Source organism: Clarias gariepinus, chromosome 5 (genome assembly GCF_024256425.1).
Source record: "Clarias gariepinus isolate MV-2021 ecotype Netherlands chromosome 5, CGAR_prim_01v2, whole genome shotgun sequence".
Lineage (NCBI taxonomy): Eukaryota > Metazoa > Chordata > Actinopteri > Siluriformes > Clariidae > Clarias > Clarias gariepinus.
The window spans coordinates 8301751-8323401 of record NC_071104.1 but is presented as its reverse complement, the minus strand read 5'-3'; the positions used below and the strand labels follow the sequence as shown (position 1 = coordinate 8323401).

Genomic DNA, 21651 nt, shown 5'->3' with positions numbered 1-21651 from the left:
TGAATGACGATCCCGACCGAGTCAGCTCGGATCCCACAGCAGCCGCTCCCGTTAACTTACGGTAGAGCCGTACTGTCTGTGGACACCGTGCACACTGTTTCATTACAGGAACTCGGCTGGGAGTTACTGCCACATCCCCTGTACAGTCCTGACCTCGCCCCTAGCCATTTCCACGTTTGCTGTATTCTGTTATTCTTACACAATCAAACGTCCCGGTTTGACTCGAATGCTCCTTGTAATACCACTTTAGGTTTTGGATGGAAATGAGCATAATTTTGACCTAAACTGCCTCAATGGTAACATTAATGATAGTAATAATCAGAAAGTGATTAAATGTGCTGTTTTCTCTGGACATCAGACATTTGCCTATTGTAAAAAATTATAGTGAAAAAAAAAATGTTAGTGGTTTGTTCCTGTTTACAGCAAAATCACTAAAAAATCCGTCGTCTAGCTGCGTTTTTTTTTAGTTGCCGCTGCCGGCGAGCAGTTAGTCTCCAACTGCAATGCTGATAATATTACATTCTCCTTTTTACTCTACTAAAGCCTAAAATAGTAAAAATGCTTGGCCTGTTCCATTTATTTATTTATGTTTTATTTATTTTTTTTTTTTTGACTATAAGTTCTGGACGATTGAACCCTTTATCATGATTTTTCAAAAATGTAAAATAATAAGCGGGACAAAATCAATACAGCACTTATGTTGTAAGGCATTTTCAGCGACAGAGGATCCAGAACTCCAGGATAAACATGATCCATGCTTTGCTTTTGCTTCCATAAGAAGTTTTGTGCTAAAATTGCAAGCTCAAGACATACAGATTTTTTTATTTTTATTTTTTCCTCTAAAAGGATGTATTGGATATTTAAGAGATGAGCAGAATCAGTGATGTCATCCCAAAAGCCGGTCAGTCCATTATAGACTGGGGTACGACCCAATGATTGACAATTGTTCCTTCATCTAACACCATGTTTTATTATTATTATTATTATTATTATTATTATTATTATAATATTGTGGCTAATTAAATTTAAAATAGCGTCTCTTCCCTCTGTTCCGAAGGCAGACTTGGCTTGTTCAGTGGATGTCCTGTTATTGCTGATTAACTGTCAGTCTCAGGAGCTCTTACTTCAACAGACCTGTCATAGACGGCTGGCTGGCAGTTTGTGCAGGCCTGCAGTTAAACGTGAGATGACTGACATTCCTCAGCCCCTCTTTCTCCTCTCTACGGCACACATTAGCATCCTTCCTCCGCCACCCGATCACAGCTATCACTTCACTATCCGATCAATGATCCCTGGAAGCGGCCTCCCGAGCACTCAGCCACTGTGTCCTGTTGTTTCTGATACAGTTTTTCTGACTTTTATGTCCTCCATGGAGGTTTTTTTTTTTCTTTCTTCCCATTTCCAATGGAACGACAAGCTTAAATCTGATCCTGCAAGCACCTCTGGAAGCAGGCAGCTTGATCGGATTTTTTGCCGCGGCACGTGTACTTGTAGCTACAATATAACACCTTAGCGTAGATGATGAAACTCTGTTTCAATTTCAAGACCCGGCGCTTTTCTGAGCTAAAATCATTTTTAAGGAACATTAGACTTCCAAGCAGGATGCGATGATGAAATATAAAAGTCTCGTTCTGGAGGCTAAGCCTTCACGCTCGTAATATACATATGATGATGGAGGAGATTGTCTACCCAGAGATTCATTCTTCCATATTGTTGCGAGGCAATTGTGTTGAATTTGCGATGCCTCCGTTATATAAAAAGGTATAATGATATTTAAAGATATTACAGTCTAAAACAGAGACCACTTAGGATTGGGGAAATATTGCATGTAGGTTATGTGTAGAGTTAATTAATCATTTGGCGACGGCAGAAGAGGAATCTGCAGTGTTTGCGTTTAGAAGGTTTTCTCTCTTTCTGAAATAAACCTGGAGTCACAAATTTAAAAAAGCATGGATTAATTGGTTCATTTTCATGTTTGCGTAAAAAAAAAAAAATCTTAAAATCAAATCTTCTCAATTAAAAAATTCTGGAAGAGATTTTAGAGATGAATAATAATAATAATAATAGAAAAATCTATTCTGACGTGCTGTCATCTTTACAGAATGCCTAGCAGAAAAATCCTCACACCACATGATTTTTATTGCATTTATTCAATATGCGTAATAAGTTTCTTGTGCATATCAGGGACTACGTGGTGTACGAAGCACATTATTCAAATCGTGTGTCATGCACCACCTTACAAAGAAATCAGACTTTCCATTGCTGATGTATTTTTGTGGTGTGTGTGTGTGTGTGTGTGTGTGTGCGCGCTAAAAAATGGTTTCGAGCAGGTCCATTCGTTTTTTTTTCCTTTTAGTCATCACACTCCTATAAAGAGTACGAACAAAAAGAATTGGAAAGACCATCCCAAACAACAGGAGGAGAAATTACACCCCTGATTCCTCACCGTCTGATTCTTCAATCAACAGTGTGATGAAACATATACACTCTTTTTTTTTTTTTTTTTTTTTCAGGTTCATTGCACATTCTTCCAGGAGCTAAACAAACCTTTTTTTTTTCTTTATAGTAAGTTCAGGCAGCTGCCTCGTCTCTGTTTATTTGAGCTCTGCTCTCATCTCTACGGAGAACGGTTCCATTTGTGTCATTAAGTAATAGTCGGCGTGCGGCGTTTTCATTATGGTTTGATATTTGTGGGTGTAAGTGAAGGCTTACGAGTGAGATGAAAAGAACAGGGAAAAATAAATAAAAACACAGCTCGACGTATCATGTTTCCAACATGGTTACGTTCGGGTGATCTCCTGACCTTTTTTTTTTCCGTTCTTATTTATCAAACAGGTTCGTGCATGTCTTTTATTCAGGCATGATGTTTAGCGCTATCCCCTAGAGGTGGAAAAGTGTTGATTATTAGGAGCTTCTCATCTCGGGTATTGTCCATCACATCAGACTATTGAGCTCACAACATGGTGCAAAAGGATGGCACAGTTGAAATGCTAAATAAAATCATATTATAAAAAGTAATAATAAAATAACATCTATAGAACGGTTAGAATGATATGACGTAGACGACGACTGAGATTGGTTCATTTGAAGATTTGTTAATTACAGCCTTGGGAACATGGCTTTTAAGAACCGGCGCAATCCCAGTACACACTGCGGTTTGACATTTCCCAGCAACTTTAAGACAAATAATGACATTCATATCACTCAGGATGCAATACGGCAGCAATAATGATGAATTTTCCTGCTGTCTGATTTTGACGAACATAATCGGAGATATAGACTGGCACTGGCAGTAGGCACGAGACGATACAAGCCTCACGTTATAAGCTTCACTATTAACAAGAGACGATTTAGACGCAGAAAATATTCTATTTCATTACATTTATTTTTTTGTAATAAGAACATATCAAATCACTTCATATATCAATTTTTTTCATAAGGTGCTATTTTCTGCTATTATTCACGTTACTTAAATTGATTTTTTAAGCATTCCTAGACTTACAAGGGGCGTTCATGTCAAACCAGGATTTGTGATGAGGACTTTTTTTAAAAGAAGATTTAAAAATCGCTCCTGTGAACATCCAGCAAATGGAACACTTAATCCTTTAAAAGTGACAGATACACCACTTGCATGGGTCTACGCTAACTGGACCACAATCAATCATTCACCAACACCACTTACACATTACAGGAACTCATCTGTCACATCCTCCGTATAGTCCTGACCTCGCTCCAATTCATTACCGAATGTGTGCGTCAATGAAGGAGTTCCCGGGAGGCCAGGGTTTCAGATGTGAAGCAGGCAGTCCGACCATGGCCTTGATGATATCCAAGCACAAGCACTAGTATCAAGGTAGAAAGGTTTCTTAGTCTGCATTAGTGTAGCGAGGATTTATATAGAGAAAAAACCAAAAGTCCCGGTTTGACACGAACAGCCCTCGTATTGAAATGCAACATTATTAACAATATCTGACAGTAGATTATGCTTAGGCTACGGAACAAATAACTGTCATCACCGCTCCTACTTGAGTCTGACATCCATCTTAAATGCACAAGCATGTTGTACTTTCACCAATTTAACACTACATGAGGGGGGAAACAAATGTGCTGTTCTCTTTTATATTTTCCTCATCCCTTCAAAATGAGGTTTTTGGTAAACACCACACAGCATGCACCTGAATCAATTCTGAGCACCTTCGGGATGTCGTACAAAGCAAGATTCATGCAATTATGCAATGCGGTGCAATGTGATGCCAACGTGGATCAGAGGATTGTTCCTGATACCTAGTGGAATCCGCGCACTGAAGAATTCAGGAGTAAAACCGAGGCCCTAAACAGCATTACCAGGGCGTTCCTAATAAACTGGCCAAATGGAATGTTATCGTAAAAACATTTCTTCTTTATTGTACCCTGAGTTTTTTCTAACAGTGAACTCTACAGCAGTACTGCTGGGACTCAGTTGGACCATATGCTGTCCGTGTTTGGGGTCTATTAAGGTTTAATTGTCCATTCTCTCTCATGAGTGGGCAGTGACGCAAAGGATTCCCAGTCATCGGTTATTGTCCAAACGCCGACTCAATCCTCCAATCGCATAGCTAGCGTTTACATCCCGCTGTGCTAAGCTACTCCGCTGCGATAAAGTTAAGCCCAAATGGAGACAGGCAGGTGTAATGATATCATCTGAAGGCAACAAGCCTATATTTCAAAAGCAGAAATAGCTGTTGAGACAAATCGAGTGTGTTCGAGTTTTCCTCGCCACTGGCAGCTGACAGCGAAACATTTCGCTCGATGCGTTCATTGGCCTCGCGTCTTGTACGGCTGTCACTCGAACGGGGATTACCTCGCTGGAAAACTGCTGAGTTCAGAGGCTTGGCTGGTCGCTCCTTCAGGTCACTGCTTTCTTCTTACAAGCTGCCAAGGGGATTTTGAACTACATCGAGACATTCATGTCAGTCACTGTTGATGTCTCTGCATGTGAGAGAGAGAGAGAGAGAGAGAGAGATATTAGATGATGTTCAGTACTGTAGATTGTGACAAGCTCCAGGGAGCTGAGCAAAGATGTGAGGAACTCGATCTCAACTGCTGATTGACCAAGGGTGGTAGATGTCAGAGCAGTGGCGTTTAAAATCCAGGAGCCGGTTTTGCTTTTTAATAAAGTTATCTTTGTATAGAGATTATTCCTTATTTATAATTCTCTATTTGGGATGCTGTATGTATTTAGAGCCTGGAGCTTATCCCAGGAGACTGGAGTGCATGGGGGTACACCTTGGTTGGGGTGCCCAATCCATTGTAGGGCACACACACACACACTCATTCATACACTATGGGTAATTTGGAAACAGCAGTTAGCCTAATCTGCTTGTTTTAGGACTGGAGAAGGAAACCAGAATACCCAGAGGAAACCCAGCAAGCATGGAAATCCCCTTGCACACAAACCCCAGGGCGAGAACCGAACCTGGACCCTGGTGGTGCAAGGCAGCAGTTCTAACCACTACGGCACCGTGCCGCCCCTTTGAGACCTATGTTAACTAAATGGTATAGTAAAATATGGGACCTTTAAAGTAACTTCCCATCTTTTTTGGCAGAAATAGCCATTAAATATTCCTTGCTCAAATATCTAAGACAAACCCTCTTTGCATTTACGTGAAGCCTCACAGCAGAAATTTTAAGTCTGGCTTTTGTTCAAACCTTGTGTGCAGCAATATTTATCTTATTTTCCGTGATGTCAATCATACTAAATGTCTTTTTTTATGCTTTGCTTCAAACATGGCAAGGCCTGCCAAATATACAGTACACAGCCACCCTACAAAAAAAAAAAAAAAAAAAAAGCAATAATAATAAAGGAAATTGCCCTAAAATGAAAGAAAATAACTTTTAAATACGTTTGACCTGCTTTCAGCCCCTTATAGTTTGAACTTCCCGTTGGATTCATTTGCCGCTTCAGGGCAACAATTATCTACCATTTACTATACGCCTTTAAATCATTCCCCCACCCTATCACACCATCTTTCCTCTATCTCTCTATTCTCTCATTACACAGAGGCTTAAGCAGCGCACAGGTAATCGATATGAAAGACCCATCGTTTTGTTGGATTGCTTTGCTCGAAGCAGGAGCCTGCTGGCCCATTCCGCTCCCATCAAGTCTAATGATGCCTAAGACTCATTCGGGGTTAAGAATAAGAAAATTCTTAACCAATATCGTACAGAATGCGCTTGGCCTGCAGCTGAATTTCCTCGAGGTTTCTCCGGTGGTTGTGAAGAAGTTCGTGACCCGCAGTGTTTTTATAGACCTAGATATCCAATTCCATTCGGCTGCTCTCTGGCCTCTTGGCGAGCTCCATCATACATCAGGCCACTGGGGAAAACATAGTAGGTTTGCATTCTAAATATATTTTACTTCAGACTGGTTGCTGGGAAAGAAATGCTGCTAATACAAAAGATTGCAGGGAAAAAGAGAATAAGAGACAGGTTTTTTCTTTTTCTGCTTTATGATCTGCGGTCGTTTCAATGAAAAACCATTCTAGAAGAGACTTTCAGGTCCTTAATTTAATATACTGTATGATCTTGACATTTTTCTCAGAAGACATCCTTTTATTAACTTCTTGGTAATTAGCTAGCTTTTTGTAGGTATTTTTCTCGTTGGCAGTAATGCTGAAAATCAATCCTAACCACTGAAGTGCTTCAAAAGTTAGAGCACTCCTAGTGCCGGTCTGAAGCCTGGATGTTTTGGGCAGGGTTGCATCAGGAAGGTCACCTGGGTCACATCAAAAGATGGCATGTTACTGTAACTGGCTAATCCAGGTTTATCTGCAAAAACTGTAAGATAAAACTTATTGTTGGTGTTTTTTTTTTTATATAATTTCACGATTGCTACTTAATAGCGACTGGAAAAATCTACATGCCACATCAACAGCACGGTGGCTCAGTGGCTCTGTTCTATTCCCGCCTCAGATCTGTGTGCATGGAGTTTGCATGTTCTCCCTGTGCTTGGTGGGTTTTCTCCGGGTACTTTGATTTCCTCCCACAGTTCAAAGAAGTGCAGGCGCTTCCAAATTGCTTGTAGTGTGTGTGTGGGTGTGTGAATGTTGACCGGAGGTCCTACCATGTTTGTAAAATGGAAATCAATACAGTGGTTATCACCATTGGCCCTAGTTGGACTACAAAGGTTCCTAGATGGATGGATGGAAGGATGGATGGACATGGCACATGACAAGCAGCAACTATGTGGATAAACAAAGTTTCTAAAACTCACTTTAAGTGGCAACCAAGTGGCTAACCCTACAGATGTGAACATTCAGAACATCCTGAACCTGTTTCTCTATTTTGGTGTTTACCGGAGTGCTGCAGGAATACTTGAAATAAATAGAGAAGCACTTATTAGAATTTGGAACAAGAGCCTTTTCTCAGACCAGCTACAATTCAACAGCCTTAAAGAGAGTTTTATATATATATATATAATATATATATATATTCGTCACATGGCAGAGGTTTTCCTACCCTTTCGATAAACATCCTAAGTCCGCTTCTTTGTCCTATCCATTATAAAACTTCCAGAAACACATGCCTATAGTACCTGATTCTCAGGACGTGGCTCAGGATGCACTATACACATATATGACTATATACAATAACATCGGTTTTGAGTGGCATCTGCCTGAGTGTGTATTTTTACATTTATTATTACAATTCAATTCCGTTCCTTTGTATTAAGCTTTGAAGCATAGACGCTGTCACAAAGCAGCTTTACCGAAACGCTGGATGTAGATTTATATTTAGATTTCTAATGAGCCAGCCAGAGGCGGAAAAGCTTCCAAAGACAACATGAAGAAGCCTTGAGGGGAATCAGACTCAAAAAGGAACCCGTCCTTCTCTGGGTAACTCCAGATAGCGCGAATTTAAATAATTAGGCTTTCACAATCGTATACCATAAAACCAGACAGTGCTAACTAGATTGAGAGCAGGAGCGGCTCATGAACGTAAGTGCAGGTTTATGATTTTGTAGGACAAAGGACACAGTCCAACACTTGAATACGAGAGGGAAATTTTACTGCTCAAAGCGCGCTCTTCTGTAGCTCTGGAAACTAAGCTCTCATTTTAACCTTAGTTTAGTTTCTATTTAGTTTCATACATTTCTGGCCTGTTTCTCCTAAAATACACAAGGAGAAACAGGTGAGACGAGACGTTTAGCGACGGGAGTCATCCTTGAGATGAAATGGAGATAACCTCGCTGTTATTAATGGCTCCTTTTCTTCTCACTTGGACACAAACAAAAACATTAATTAGGTAATTAGGCTGATGAGATGTGTCTTGTGGAACAGTTTGTTGGTGAGAGATTGCATAGTAATGTTGTTAAGGCATATAACAGAACTTAAGTTGAGAAAATGGTCTACACTTCAAAGCCAAATGAAGGAACAATTATACAGCGTTGTTTAATGATGGGTAGATTTATTTACTTTGTTGTCAAAATGACATTAAATGTGTTGCAAATGTGTTGTCTCACATGATTGACTAAATGTTTAAATGTTATAGTAATTAGTAATAAGCTATTTTAATGTGTACTGTATGCTTTATGTAAATGCTGTTAATTCCCAAGATATTGTTCGATTTTTTTTCTTTTTTTTTGTTATATTTTTGATTAATTATAGATTTCTGTTTAAAATGTCTTAGAAGTTAAATTTTTGTTTTGGGCAAGCATGAAACATCCATTAAAATGAGGACCATGTATTTGAGTCTCTGCTTATGTGTTCACATTTCCTATTTTTTGGGAACTCAAATTAGCCTAATCTGAATGTTATTCACAAAACATATCATTTGGTTCATACCAGAAGGGTGCAGTCTACAGTCAATCTGTTCAGTCATCCTACAACAATACAATACAAAATGAATCATTAAAATATTATGTGCATAATAAAGTCAGATATCACTGAGAAAAATACAAAAATCCTTGAGAATTCAGTGAGCTCTTTCTGAGTTTTTGGGATGAGAATAGATTGAGTCCATATATAGAGAGCTCTCCGATTTCTCTGCATGAGACTAAAAAGAGATACAAAAGTGGAGAAATTTTTGAAAAATGTTTTAGAGCTTGAAGAGACCTTTTTTGAAACTTAAAATGAGACAAGTTTGAGATTTTGTGCTTTTTTTTTTTTTTGACAAAAAAAAATGAGTTCCAGAAGAAGTCTCATTTTAGTTTCACACAGACCTCATAGTTAACTAGGAGACATGAATGATAGATTTTCTGGTGGCGGTGTTAGTGTTGTAGCTGATCTTGCTATAATTTAAAAGCTATAAATTTAGTCATTAGGACAGGCGTGAGTCTACAGTCTACAGTATGTGAATTTCTTTCTTTTTTTTTTTTTTTAAGCCTGAAAAAATAAAGCCGTGTGTAAACATGATGTGCCGACAGGTTTCATTTACTTTGTCCATTTTTTTTTTTTTGTCTGTAACACACAATCAAATACCTCATCTTTTTAATTTTTCTGGTTGTCAACGGAGGCACAAATATGAAAAATGACTAGCAATTTAATGTGTTCGGGTTTTGCTCAAACGTGCGAAATAGCTTTGAGAAAAATCACCTCGGGCGTTAATTTTCCCACAATGCCAATGCTGTGTGACGGAGTCATCACCCGCGTCCTTTTAGACATTTTGTCTTTTTTTTTTTTTTGCAGAAGTGAAAAAACATGCACTCTGATGGTTCTCAGGGTCAGGAGTGCAATAACTATTGGGAATGTGAGACAAAAGCATGAGGAAATGAGGGAAAGAGAAGGTGGATAAATATAGAGGGAGAAAAGATTGGCCTGGTTACACATAAAGTGAATAAACACAAAAAATAAAAATAAATAAAAAAAAAACACATGCACACTTAGACACCCATTACTACTACAATGCCTACAGTTTTTTTTTATTTTACTTCCTATGAATAGTTGTGACAATGTGCATCTTTGTGCTATGCAAAGCCTTGTATTGTATTGCAGTATATTTCTCTGTAGTTAAAAAAAGAAGAAAAAAAAAAGCTGTTGTCATTTACATTTGTCTCAATTTAAATTATAGTCAGCGATGAAAAAGGGAAGAAATCTTTAATGAAGACAATAAGAGAGAAGATGGAGATGGAGAAGCCTGAAGACAGGTAGACAGACACAGAGAGAGAGAGAGAGAGAGATAGAGACAGTTTAGTCCCTTGGGGACGCTGTCTGAGCTCTGCTGTTAACTCTCTATTTCTGACACACACTCGAGTCTTTCTCTCCAGTGACTAATAGCAGCTCATTTAACCCTTTATTCTTACAATCTGTTTAATTCGGAATCGATTTAGTTCAATAACAGAAGAAAAGGAGACGAACTAGCGTTAATTCTAGCAGAGATGAAAGCTTTTTTTTTCTGCTTTCTTGAAGTAATGATTTTTAAAAACTAGCTGCAAATTGTTTTTAAGAAGTATGAGCGTCGCACCGATTTCAAGCTATTTTAGTCACATCTGTCGCTCGGAGAGTGCTATTATCTGGATGAACTCGCAGCTTTTGCTGAAAAAACATGTTGAGGAAGTAAAGGGAGCCATTAGAAAGCCCACAGGAGCATATTAAACAGAGCGGCTCTCCACAAAATCATTTGCATTTTGTTTACTCACAGCTGCCTGGGTTATAAGCACATTGCTGTCTTTTTCTTACCAAACATAATTATTTGTGGCCTAATATAGAAGGGTCAGTAATTGTAACATTTACTTCTGGCAATGAGGCCGAATCCGATCAATGAGGTGTTACGATCCGAAGCGATATAACACACTACAGTTTAGTCGGTTATTTTGATTCGGCCTGTTTCACTCTTCCGTTGTACTCTTCCTACGGTACAAGCTCTGATCTTTGACGCAAACATTCTCCTCCACCACATCCTCCTCCTCCTCCCCAATAGCACCAAATTACCTTAATTGACCTACCTTCTCCCCTCGTGGGGCACGTTCACCTCATTCAAGTCTTCAGCGACATAAAAAGCTTTAACAGCGGTGACAAAGTGACGCGTGACCCAGAGGATCGGACGTAAACGACTGACGAAACCGGTCTAGGTGGAAAAGACGGGAAGGGGGATAATGAAGCGTTCAGGGGAAGCTGTTTACACGGACGCGGCATCTGAGCCTGGTATGTCGTCGCCTGTGCCCAGGGGCAAAGGTAACTTGGAGGATGTATTGTTGTGTTTGTATTCCCCAGTGTGGAAGAAGAGAGGTAATTCTGGAAAAGGAAGATATTTCATCATACATGGGCATAGCACAATATCACAGAGGAGAGGATATAAGTACGTGATGGAAGGAGTGACATAGGCAGTGTAGACTTAGTGTTTCCTCTGTGTTTTAAAAGCAGTTTTAACAACAACATGTTGGTGGCAGCCTGGGAATATGGTCAAATTTAGACAGTTACAGACACTATACAGTACATACAGTGTGTATATATATATATATATATATATATATATATATATACAGTGGTGTGAAAAACTATTTGCCCCCTTCCTGATTTCTTATTCTTTTGCATGTTTGTCACACTTAAATGTTTCTGATCATCAAACACATTTAACTATTAGTCAAAGATAACACAAGTAAACACAAAATGCAGTTTTTAAATGATGGTTTTTATTATTTAGGGAGAAAAAAAATCCAAACTTACATGGCCCTGTGTGAAAAAGTAATTGCCCCCTGAACCTAATAACTGATTGGGCCACCCTTAGCAGCAATAACTGCAATCAAGTATTTGCGATAACTTGCAACGAGTCTTTTACAGCGCTCTGGAGGAATTTTGGCCCACTCATCTTTGCAGAATTGTTGTAATTCAGCTTTATTTGAGAGTTTTCTAGCATGAACCGCCTTTTTAAGGTCATGCCACAACATCTCAATAGGATTCAGGTCAGGACTTTGACTGGGCCACTCCAAAGTCTTCATTTTGTTTTTCTTTAGCCATTCAGAGGTGGATTTGCTGGTGTGTTTTGGGTCATTGTCCTGCTGCAGCACCCAAGATCGCTTCAGCTTGAGTTGACGAACAGATGGCCGGACATTCTCCTTCAGGATTTTTTGGTAGACAGTAGAATTCATGGTTCCATCTATCACAGCAAGCCATCCAGGTCCTGAAGCAGCAAAACAACCCCAGACCATCACACTACCACCCCCATATTTTACTGTTGGTATGATGTTCTTTTTCTGAAATGCTGTGTTACTTTTACGCCAGATGTAACGGGACACGCACCTTCCAAAAAGTTCAACTTTTGTCTCGTCGGTCCACAAGGTATTTTCCCAAAAGTCTTGGCAATCATTGAGATGTTTTTTAGCAAAATTGAGACGAGCCTTGATGTTCTTTTTGCTTAAGTGGTTTGCGCCTTGGAAATCTGCCATGCAGGCCGTTTTTGCCCAGTCTCTTTCTTTTGATGGAGTCGTGAACACTGACCTTAATTGAGGCAAGTGAGGCCTGCAGTTCTTTAGTTGTTGTCCTGGGGTCTTTTGTGGCCTCTCGGATGAGTTGTCTCTGCGCTCTTGGGGTAATTTTGGTCGGCTGGCCACTCCTGGGAAGGTTCACCACTGTTCCATGTTTTTGCCATTTGTGGATGATGGCTCTCACTGTGGTTCGCTGGAGTCCCAAGGCTTTGGAAATGGCTTTATAACCTTTACCAGACTGATAGATCTCAATTACTTTTGTTCTCATTTTTTTCTGAATTTCTTTGGATCTTGGCATAATGTCTAGCTTTTGAGGTGCTTTTGGACTACTTCTCTGTGTCAGGTAGCTCCTATTTAAGTGATTTTTTGATTGAAACAGGTGTGGCAGTAATCAGGCCTGGGGGTGACTACAGAAATTGAACTTTTAACTGTGATAAACCACAGTTAAGTTATTTTTTAACAAGGGGGGGCAATTACTTTTTCACACAGGGCCATGTAGATTTGGAGTTTTTTTTCTCCCTTAATAACATAATCTTCATTTAAAAACTGCATTTTGTGTTCAATTATGTTATCTTTGACTAATAGTTAACGGTTTTTGATGAGCAGAAACATTTAAGTGTGACAAACATGCAAAAGAATAAGAAATCAGGAAGGGGGCAAATAGTTTTTCACACCACTGTATATATATATATATATATATATATATATTCAGGAAAAGAAAAATAGGATTATTATAATATTATCATCATACTGTGTATATTAATATATAGATTATAACAATAAAGTTATAATTAAAGTTTTTCCTTTTTTTAAACTGTTCGTACATTATATACGAACATATATATATATATATATATATATATATATATATATATATATATATATGTATTCTTCTTATCTATAATAGGCAGTACAGCAAAGGTTATTTACAGTTTCTTTAATGTAACTAACCAAGGTTTTAAAGGGGCAGCAAGTGTATATTTCACATTTTACCAGGAGGCCAGACAGGGGTGCATGTGTGTGTGTGTGTGTGTGTGTGTGTGTATATATACATTTTCGGCTTATTCTATATATAAAAATTCAGGAAATAAAATATACTGAATGTTTTGCTATAAGTTATATATTGATATACTGTATATGATAATATTATATTAATAATATAATAATATTATTAATATTAAATTAATATAATATGCATCATACTATTTTTCTCTTCCATAAAGTGTGTATATATTTTTTTTTTTGGCTTACTCTATGTATACACACACACACACATACACACACCAGGGGAATTTAAGTCAAGCCAGGAATTTAAGGATAAAATATCTCATGAGTGATGGGATAAAACCCACTGACATTTACAGAAGACTTCAAGCACAGTACGTGATGGGACTCCTAGCCGCAGTAAAACATTTGAATGGTGCAAACGTTTTTAAAAGGTCCGTACGTCCTGGAACGACGATCCCAAAACCCACTGCGGTGAAACACATGATTCTTTCACTTTAAGCCAACTCCACATGTTTGAGCCACTGAAGGAACTCCCGGGAGGCCAGCGTTTCAGACATGAAGCAGATCATGGTTCTGGCATGCTAGGAAACCTTTCTACTGTACCTTGATGGTATTCAAGCACTAATGAAACACCGGGATAAGCGCATTAGTGTATCAGGGGATTATATAGAGACATAAAGGAAGTTTTTACTCTCAAAATAAATGATTATTTTCCAATTCTACCAAAGATGCCCCGCCTACCTTTTCACTTGGAGTGCCAACCGTATAAAGTATAAAGCATTAGAGCACTCCAACCTTTTTTACATTCAGTTTCTGATTACAAACTTTTGTTACATGAGAAAATTAGACTTAGAAAGGTTGCAGACATTACTAGGCAGCCCGTCTTACATTTATATTGTTCGTAACCTGGCTTATTACCTGATGTGCCCTTTGCAGGCAGATGCCAAGGCAGGGTTAGAAAGAAAATAGAAACATATTTGTGTAGGTTTAGTGAAATGCGCAGGGTGTGTGAAAAGTCAGGAACCACAAGGAATATGTTGAGCAAATATGTCACTCTGAATATGTTAAGCAAAATGTGAAGAAACACCATACAGCGGGTGTGAATAAAACGCGGAGCGCGTAAGGGGGAACATGTGGCACTTTCTGTATATGTTGCAAATAAGAAACGGGAAAAAAGTACATGTATTTACAGTTTCTTAATATAGAAGAGATATCAAAGTATTACTAGTTATGTTTTTTTTTTTTCTGAATTTACCGCAGATTGCTGTAGGCATCACTGAGAAACTGTTACTGAAGGCACTTTTCTTAACGAGCTCCGAGTACACAGTACATTGGTCACACAACGTAATGAACACCACTAATGTACAGTACAGATATATCAGTAATAATGAGCTGTGACCAATCGTCACTTATGAGACCGCTCACCTCTGTTACACGACATTTACTAGCCGCGGAGGTCAAAGGCTATCGTGCACACGGAGCCGGCCGACTGCAGCTTCTGCTCGCTTGTGAAGCATCCGTGGGTGGTGTAACACACATGGACAATATACAGTATGCCTACGTACAGTACGTCTGCTAGAGCTGACAGACGCCTATCATTCACTGTTGTCACTGTGATTGATAGACGAGAGGCTGTAAAACCCAAACCCAACCCACATGGTCAGCTCCCTTGAACCTCCAGCCACAGCATCATCAGCCCTCGAACTTGTGAATGACAGGGTGACTGCTTTTCTTCTGGGCCACTCATGAACCTTCTGTCAGCTTTCTTAAAATAATACGGATAATAATTTAAAAGGCTGCAGAAGCAATGGGAGAGCAAGGTAATCGTCTTGTTTTTGGTCTCTAGTGTCTCTGTGTTTTTTTTTTTTTTTTTTCCTCCAGCTTGTTATACCAGGGAATGTTTATTCATTTATTCATTTCAAACACCGGCCTCGGTTAAATTGGCCTCTCTGTCATAAACATCAGAGACACATTTCACAAATGGAGCACATTTTAGGCTGTGACTGAGTAAATTACGTTTAAAATTGTATTTTTCCCCCTCTCGTTTCAGCCGCTTTCCTTCTCTACCCGTTATTCCTAATTTAAAATGAATGCAAATAAATATATAACAGCTTGGAAGCTTGTCAGTATTTTAGAATGTGTGTTATTGTATTGTTTCGTAAGGAAATATGATATTATGGTGTTTGTACTAATAATGCACGTAAAAACGTGACAAATCTTACTCTTATTTGAAAGCATTATACAGTATATATTTGTTTTTTTTTTTCTCTTCGGCCCCCTGGTGTGTGCGACTCGTCAGTACCGCTCGCGGACCACTCCAATTAAATCTTACTTTAACTCTCCACATATGGTTGCGGAGCGACAAACTCCACACCTTTTTCCCGACACTCTCTGTCTGACACGCGATGACGAGTTTATTGTGTAAAAAATCTGCCAACTGACAACCTTAGTATTGTGCATTGTGTGCAAGCTCAGCCCACTCCAATATGTCGAGTTTGGCTCGGTGTCCTCGTTACCAAAAAAATATTTTGTTCCTAATGAAGTTACAGTGAACGTGAAGCATAAAAATGGAATACACAGTACAGTCTGCACTTAACAGTAAAATTATTAAGAGTCTTGTGTTTGAAAGATACCAGTTCTTAAATTCTAGCTGTCCCATTAAAGATTACTCTACCCTAATGTCCTGCAGCCATCCAAGCCGCCTAGATCCTGCACTCAGGATCCCGTTTGCATGTTCTCCTCATGCTTGGTGGGTTTCCTCTGGGTACTCCGGTTTCCTTCAGTCCAAAGACATGTAGGTTAGGTTAATTGGTGTTCCCAAAATGCTCATAGTGTGTGAATGAATGTGTGAGTGTATAGTATGTGTGTGTACCCTGCGATGGATTGGCACCCTGTCCAGGGTGTACCCCGCCTCGTGGCCTAAGCCTCTTGGGATAGGCTCCAGGTCCCCGCAACCCTGAATACAGGATAAAGCGGTGTAGAAGATAAATGAGTGAGTGAGTGAGCAGTAAACTGGTTACAGGATCATGAGGACCCATGGCTCATTTGTGCCTGTGGGAACCAAAAGCCAGACGGTCCGGTCAGATCCCTCCAATGTAGATCACTGTAGAAAACCAAAACACCCAGTGTGGCAGGCAACGTCAACATGGTTGTCTGACCAAGACTCTATGGAATACACCAGACAAACAAGTCTGATCCATAAGATAAGTTAAGATTAGATTATTTGTCACATGTACCTTACAGCATGACTTTTTCGCGGAGCCCAGTTAGGACGATTTGGTCAGAGTGCAGGGTCACCCAGGATACTGTGCCCCCTGAAACAGATAGGGGTAATTGTCATGCTCAAGGGCTCCACAGTTGGGCTCCACAGTGTCAAACCCTGGTGATGCTGGGGCTCGAACACCCAACCTTCCAATCAGTAACCAAGAGCCTTAACCATTTGAGCAACCACCAAGTGAGTCATGACCCAAGGGGCCAGAGTCACCCTAGTGTCACATGGCAAACCTATACAAAACTGAGCTTATGGCTAATAGGTACAGTATATGCAAGTTAATAACTTTATAGTGTCAGATTTATGTATTTAATAAGAAAGTCTAAATCCCAGTTCCCACTTTCCGGATTTTCGCTACAGTTTCATTATCCTGGGTCAAACACACTCTTACAGTGTTATCTACGGAATAACTGCTGTATGAATGCAGAGATAAAGCAAACGATACAGAAATGTGCGGGAAATCTTACAAGTGGATACTGACTGTTTTTTTCTACAAATAGTTCTATACTGGGCTGCAAGGAGCTATGTATTCATACACGTATTAAATGAAATGCTCTGACTTAAAATCATCACGGGAAAGGGAAAAGTCATCACGGGATTGGGATCTGGCGGCCCTATGAGTCATAAAAAAAACTGTAGTTCTACCACAAATTTCTTAGCCCTCCTGGCAAGTTCTGAATCACTACAGGACCCCGATACACCCCGGTAAGTCTTGCTGTATGACTACCCATGGCTCATCCTTATTTGGTACATGTAGAGATCTACAGTACAGTATAGTAAAACTTTTGAAAGTTAGAAAGTGGTCTAGGGTTAAAAAAGTGTCTAGGGGTAAACTCACTCTTATATCTCCAAGCACCACTCAAGGCCAGATTTATGGTTTAAATACTCAAGTGTACATTTTTGTTCTTATCTCCTTTCTATGTGGACACAGCTCATCTCTCAGTATATGAATTGTCGTTAAGCTTGATGTAAAAGTGACTTCTGAACACAGCGTACTCGGTTTATAATCACTTCTGTAGTTAAACCTGACTGTCTCCGAGCTGTATTTCATTCAAACACTAACTCTCGCAGCTCCTAAGCCACAGTCTTCTTCATCACCCAATACTGACTTGGTTAATATTCCTCATGATGTCTTTTCATCTTTACAAAAATAAAACCCTCGGGGACTTATCTCAAAATTAATTTAGAGCTTTCTAAAACCATGCATGTTTTGTCTGTGGTGTGCCTAAACATTACTTCACACAAATCCACAAGAAAAAAAAAAATGGCTGGCACCAGAACAATGTAGGTGGCACAGCAGATTTCTGAGGGAGTGTGCTTCACGATATTGTTCTCCTGCATTATTATGCATGATTTATTTGTCTCACTTTCTCATCGGGCAGTGTGAAAGACGCTCAGAAAAACAGTTGACATTTTCATGAATTCTTAACAGTCTGTGATTCACTTTAAATCATGTGGGTTTCTCCTAATCTGTTCTTGTATTTGTGTAGAGTGACTCAAGCACTAATCACCAGGCATTAGGGGGATTAACAGACGAAAATAGGTTGCCATTTATATAAACTGTTATAGCGTTTGTTTTTGAAATATCCTTATTAGTAAGTGCACTTTGGTCTCGGTAGGTTTAGTTAGTGTTTAGGAAAGAGACAACTCCTTTCTTTATGCAAAACTCACTTATAATGGTGGAATGTGTGTTACGGGGACTAGAATGGTAACCCTCAAGGGTCTATCTTTAGTACCTTTAAATTGTATTTTGGAATTGTGATTTTTGGGATTTGAACTTATTACCTTCTGATCAATTGCCATATTCATCTTCTATACTGTTAATACTGTACAGGGCCGCAAGATAAGACTTTGGGTAAGACAGACACGACAGGGTATACCCTGGGTATAGAGTGCCAACCCATCGCAGGGCACACACGCGCACACACTACGTTCATCCAATCTGCATGTCTATGAACTGTAGGAAGACACCAGAGTACCCAGAAAAACCCACATGCAAACAGAAGATGCAAACTCCATGCACACAGACCTAAGGTGTGAATCGAACCTTCGACCCTGGATGTGCAAGACTACAGTGCCAACCACTACACCCTGTGCTAATATTTTATATATAATTTATAATTAGGTTTGTTGTGTTAGTTGGATATAAAACTAAGATACAGGAATAACCCTAAACCTTTATTTTGGTAAGAATTGTAAACATTAAAATATTTACTATAACTTAAATTGCTTTTATCTTAAGAACCACGACTAAACTTGTCCCCAAAGTCTGGTACTATTGGATAATGTAAATACTCTGTACCATGCCCGGGCACAGATGGAACTACCTTCTTGAGTCCACACAGGTGATCTTTGCATGGCACGGTATATGGAATATTTCGAAAAAATCATAAAATTATAGAACTCAATTTCATCAATGCTGTCTGTCTCTTTGTGCTTGTTGCCTGGATTGCAATTCAACTCTAAATACGCAAGTGTAAAATATGACTAATGTGTAACCGGGTCAGTGAAGGAGTTTGGAGGAGGAAGCAGTCATACCTACAGTAGACATGGTACCAAGTGGGAAAGCACCCATATTTAACCACATGACATTTTTGTTTAATAATGTATATTTTTATATTTTACTCTGCTCCCTTTGTGATATCATTTGGACCGATGTTGTCCAATCCCGTATACCCTGATGCCCAATCCCACCTGCTACTGCAGTTTTTTTCTCCCCCAGCAGCCATTTTATAATTAATTTCCCTGCTTCTGTTCCCAGAAATAAAAACATTGAGTAATTTAAACTGGGGCAACTCTGACCAGGATGAAGCTGTAACTTTATATGAGCTAAATAAACAGCCCAGTGCATTCAATATTCTTGCATGTTAATAATCAAGCCCTTCTTTCTCACGAGCTTCATATTTGATCGTTAAGAGTTAAAACGGCCCATTACTTAAAAGGTCACTCATAACCCTGCGATATTATCATGACAGCTCGCAGACAAACGAATGATTAAACATTGCTGTGTAATCACGTCTCACTTAAAACGATATATTTACAGTATAGATTTTTTTTTTTTCCTGACAGACTGACAGAAGGATTAAGTTCAGAGCTAGGAAACAATACAGCACTAAATGAGCCAAAAATGAGACTTAATTAGGAGTTTGTGTGTGAAGTGCTGCTTTAAAGACAAATGCAAATGCATGGTAACTAATGTACCTCGTACAACCAAGCCATATATAATCTGCTTATTTGTTTCTATTCCTTTGTTCATTTTTCTTCCCAGAGATTGGTGGGGAACACGAATTCCGACACCGCAGTCTATCACAAACTCAGCCAACCCGTTCGAACCCGCTTTCTAAAATTTGTTCCTCACGAATGGAACCCCAGTGGCAGAATCGGACTGAGAATCGACGTCTACGGCTGCGCGTACAGTGAGTAACTGATGCAAGATTGATATGATTTTCTGCTATATTCGCCGACAGCACTTGAAGTCAGACACTTCCTACTGTCTTTCCAAGCTTAGAGCAAGCTCTCTATTTCATTTGTAATGTTCCTCCGCGAGAGTACAGTACATACGGTTCAGGGTAAGAAGGGTCACAATTCCGCTTGTTTTTGTTTATTTCTTTGTTAAGTTTTTATACAAAAATTGGAAATCAATTAAGAAAGTTAACACCAGTTGAAAATCCGTGCCTTCTGCGTTATGATTGGTTACAGTAATTTGGTCTCATCTATGATTTGTTTAGAAGGCTTGGGCTTAAAAGTTGAATTTAAACCTTATGTTTTTATCACACTTTAGCACAATATTTGGGAGTTGTTACATTTCAGTGTCTGTCTAAACACTATGTTTATGCATTATATAAATATAAAAGTGATTTATAAGTAATGATGATGATTATTACAGTAATTATGTGTTTTTTTATTGCAAAACTGTTTGCAAGCATGTGTGAAGGTACCTGTAAGAAATTCTTTACTTTACTTTATATCTTTACATTTCATACCATGGAAAACCTGAAACCAGTCTCAGAAATGGTTCTTTCTGCCCGTCAGTCCAGCCAGAATTTGTTACACCACCATGCAAAACCAGTTGGACAGAGTTTAAAGAAACTTTTGCAGTACTTAGATACACACCCGTAGTACTTAGTTTAAACCTGGACCCTGGAGGTGCATGGCGACAGTGCTAACCACTACACCACCGTGCTGCTCCGCCATCATTAATGATTATATATTATTAAATCAATGTGTCTTAAAGTCATTTACATTAAAGATTGCAATGCAAGATTGTTTTTAATGATGAGGTTTATTTTGCTCCTGTAGTTAACCGTTGTCTAGTGACTGAAAAAAAAAAAAAATTCCCTCTACATATATTTTGTTTTTGAAAAAAGATTTGTTTTTCCTTTATTTATTTATTTCCTGACTTGTCCCATTTAAGAGGCGTCTGTACATTACCAAGTTATGAATCTCAGGGAATCTGAAAACTTCTAAATCCTAATATTTGTAAAAGCCACAAAAGGAGACTAAAAGCCTACAATATATAAGAGTAACAAAAGTGTTTATTCCAGGCTGAGGACACATCTACAGCAGGCAAGGAGAAAACCGTGCAGAGTTTAAATAAACTCAAAAGCTAATTAGTTTTCAAAACAGCATTGATATCCGACGAAATAAATCTCTTTAAAATTCAGCACGCGTTGTTACATTTTAAATGACTATTATAGCGGTTTTATGGTTTTATGTTTATAGCAATGTTTGTACTTTTATGATTGTAATAATACTAAACTTTATTTCGCATTGCATTTAAAATATCCGGTCTGGTTCAATGATGAACGTTTAAGCATTAAAGACGGAAGCGACAGCAGATTATTCTGTCAGAGTACCTGGCTTTGTTTATTAGAAATCGGCTTTAAGTGTCCATCACGTGGGCTCCTTTTAATATAATACTGCTTTACAATGTAATATTTATTGTTTAATTCTTATTGGGGTGATTTTTAAG

At 38.8% G+C, this 21651-nt stretch overlaps 1 protein-coding gene across 2 annotated transcripts in view; it reads left to right on the top strand.

Moving 5' to 3' along the window:
* cntnap5a (contactin associated protein family member 5a) overlaps positions 1-21651 on the top strand; it is a 125988-nt gene that overhangs the window by 48440 nt on the left and 55897 nt on the right. For both annotated transcript variants that reach the window (XM_053497380.1, XM_053497379.1), the window contains exon 4: positions 19948-20095. In XM_053497380.1, the coding sequence (XP_053353355.1) occupies positions 19948-20095 (148 nt within the window). The remainder of the gene's footprint in view (positions 1-19947; positions 20096-21651) is intronic.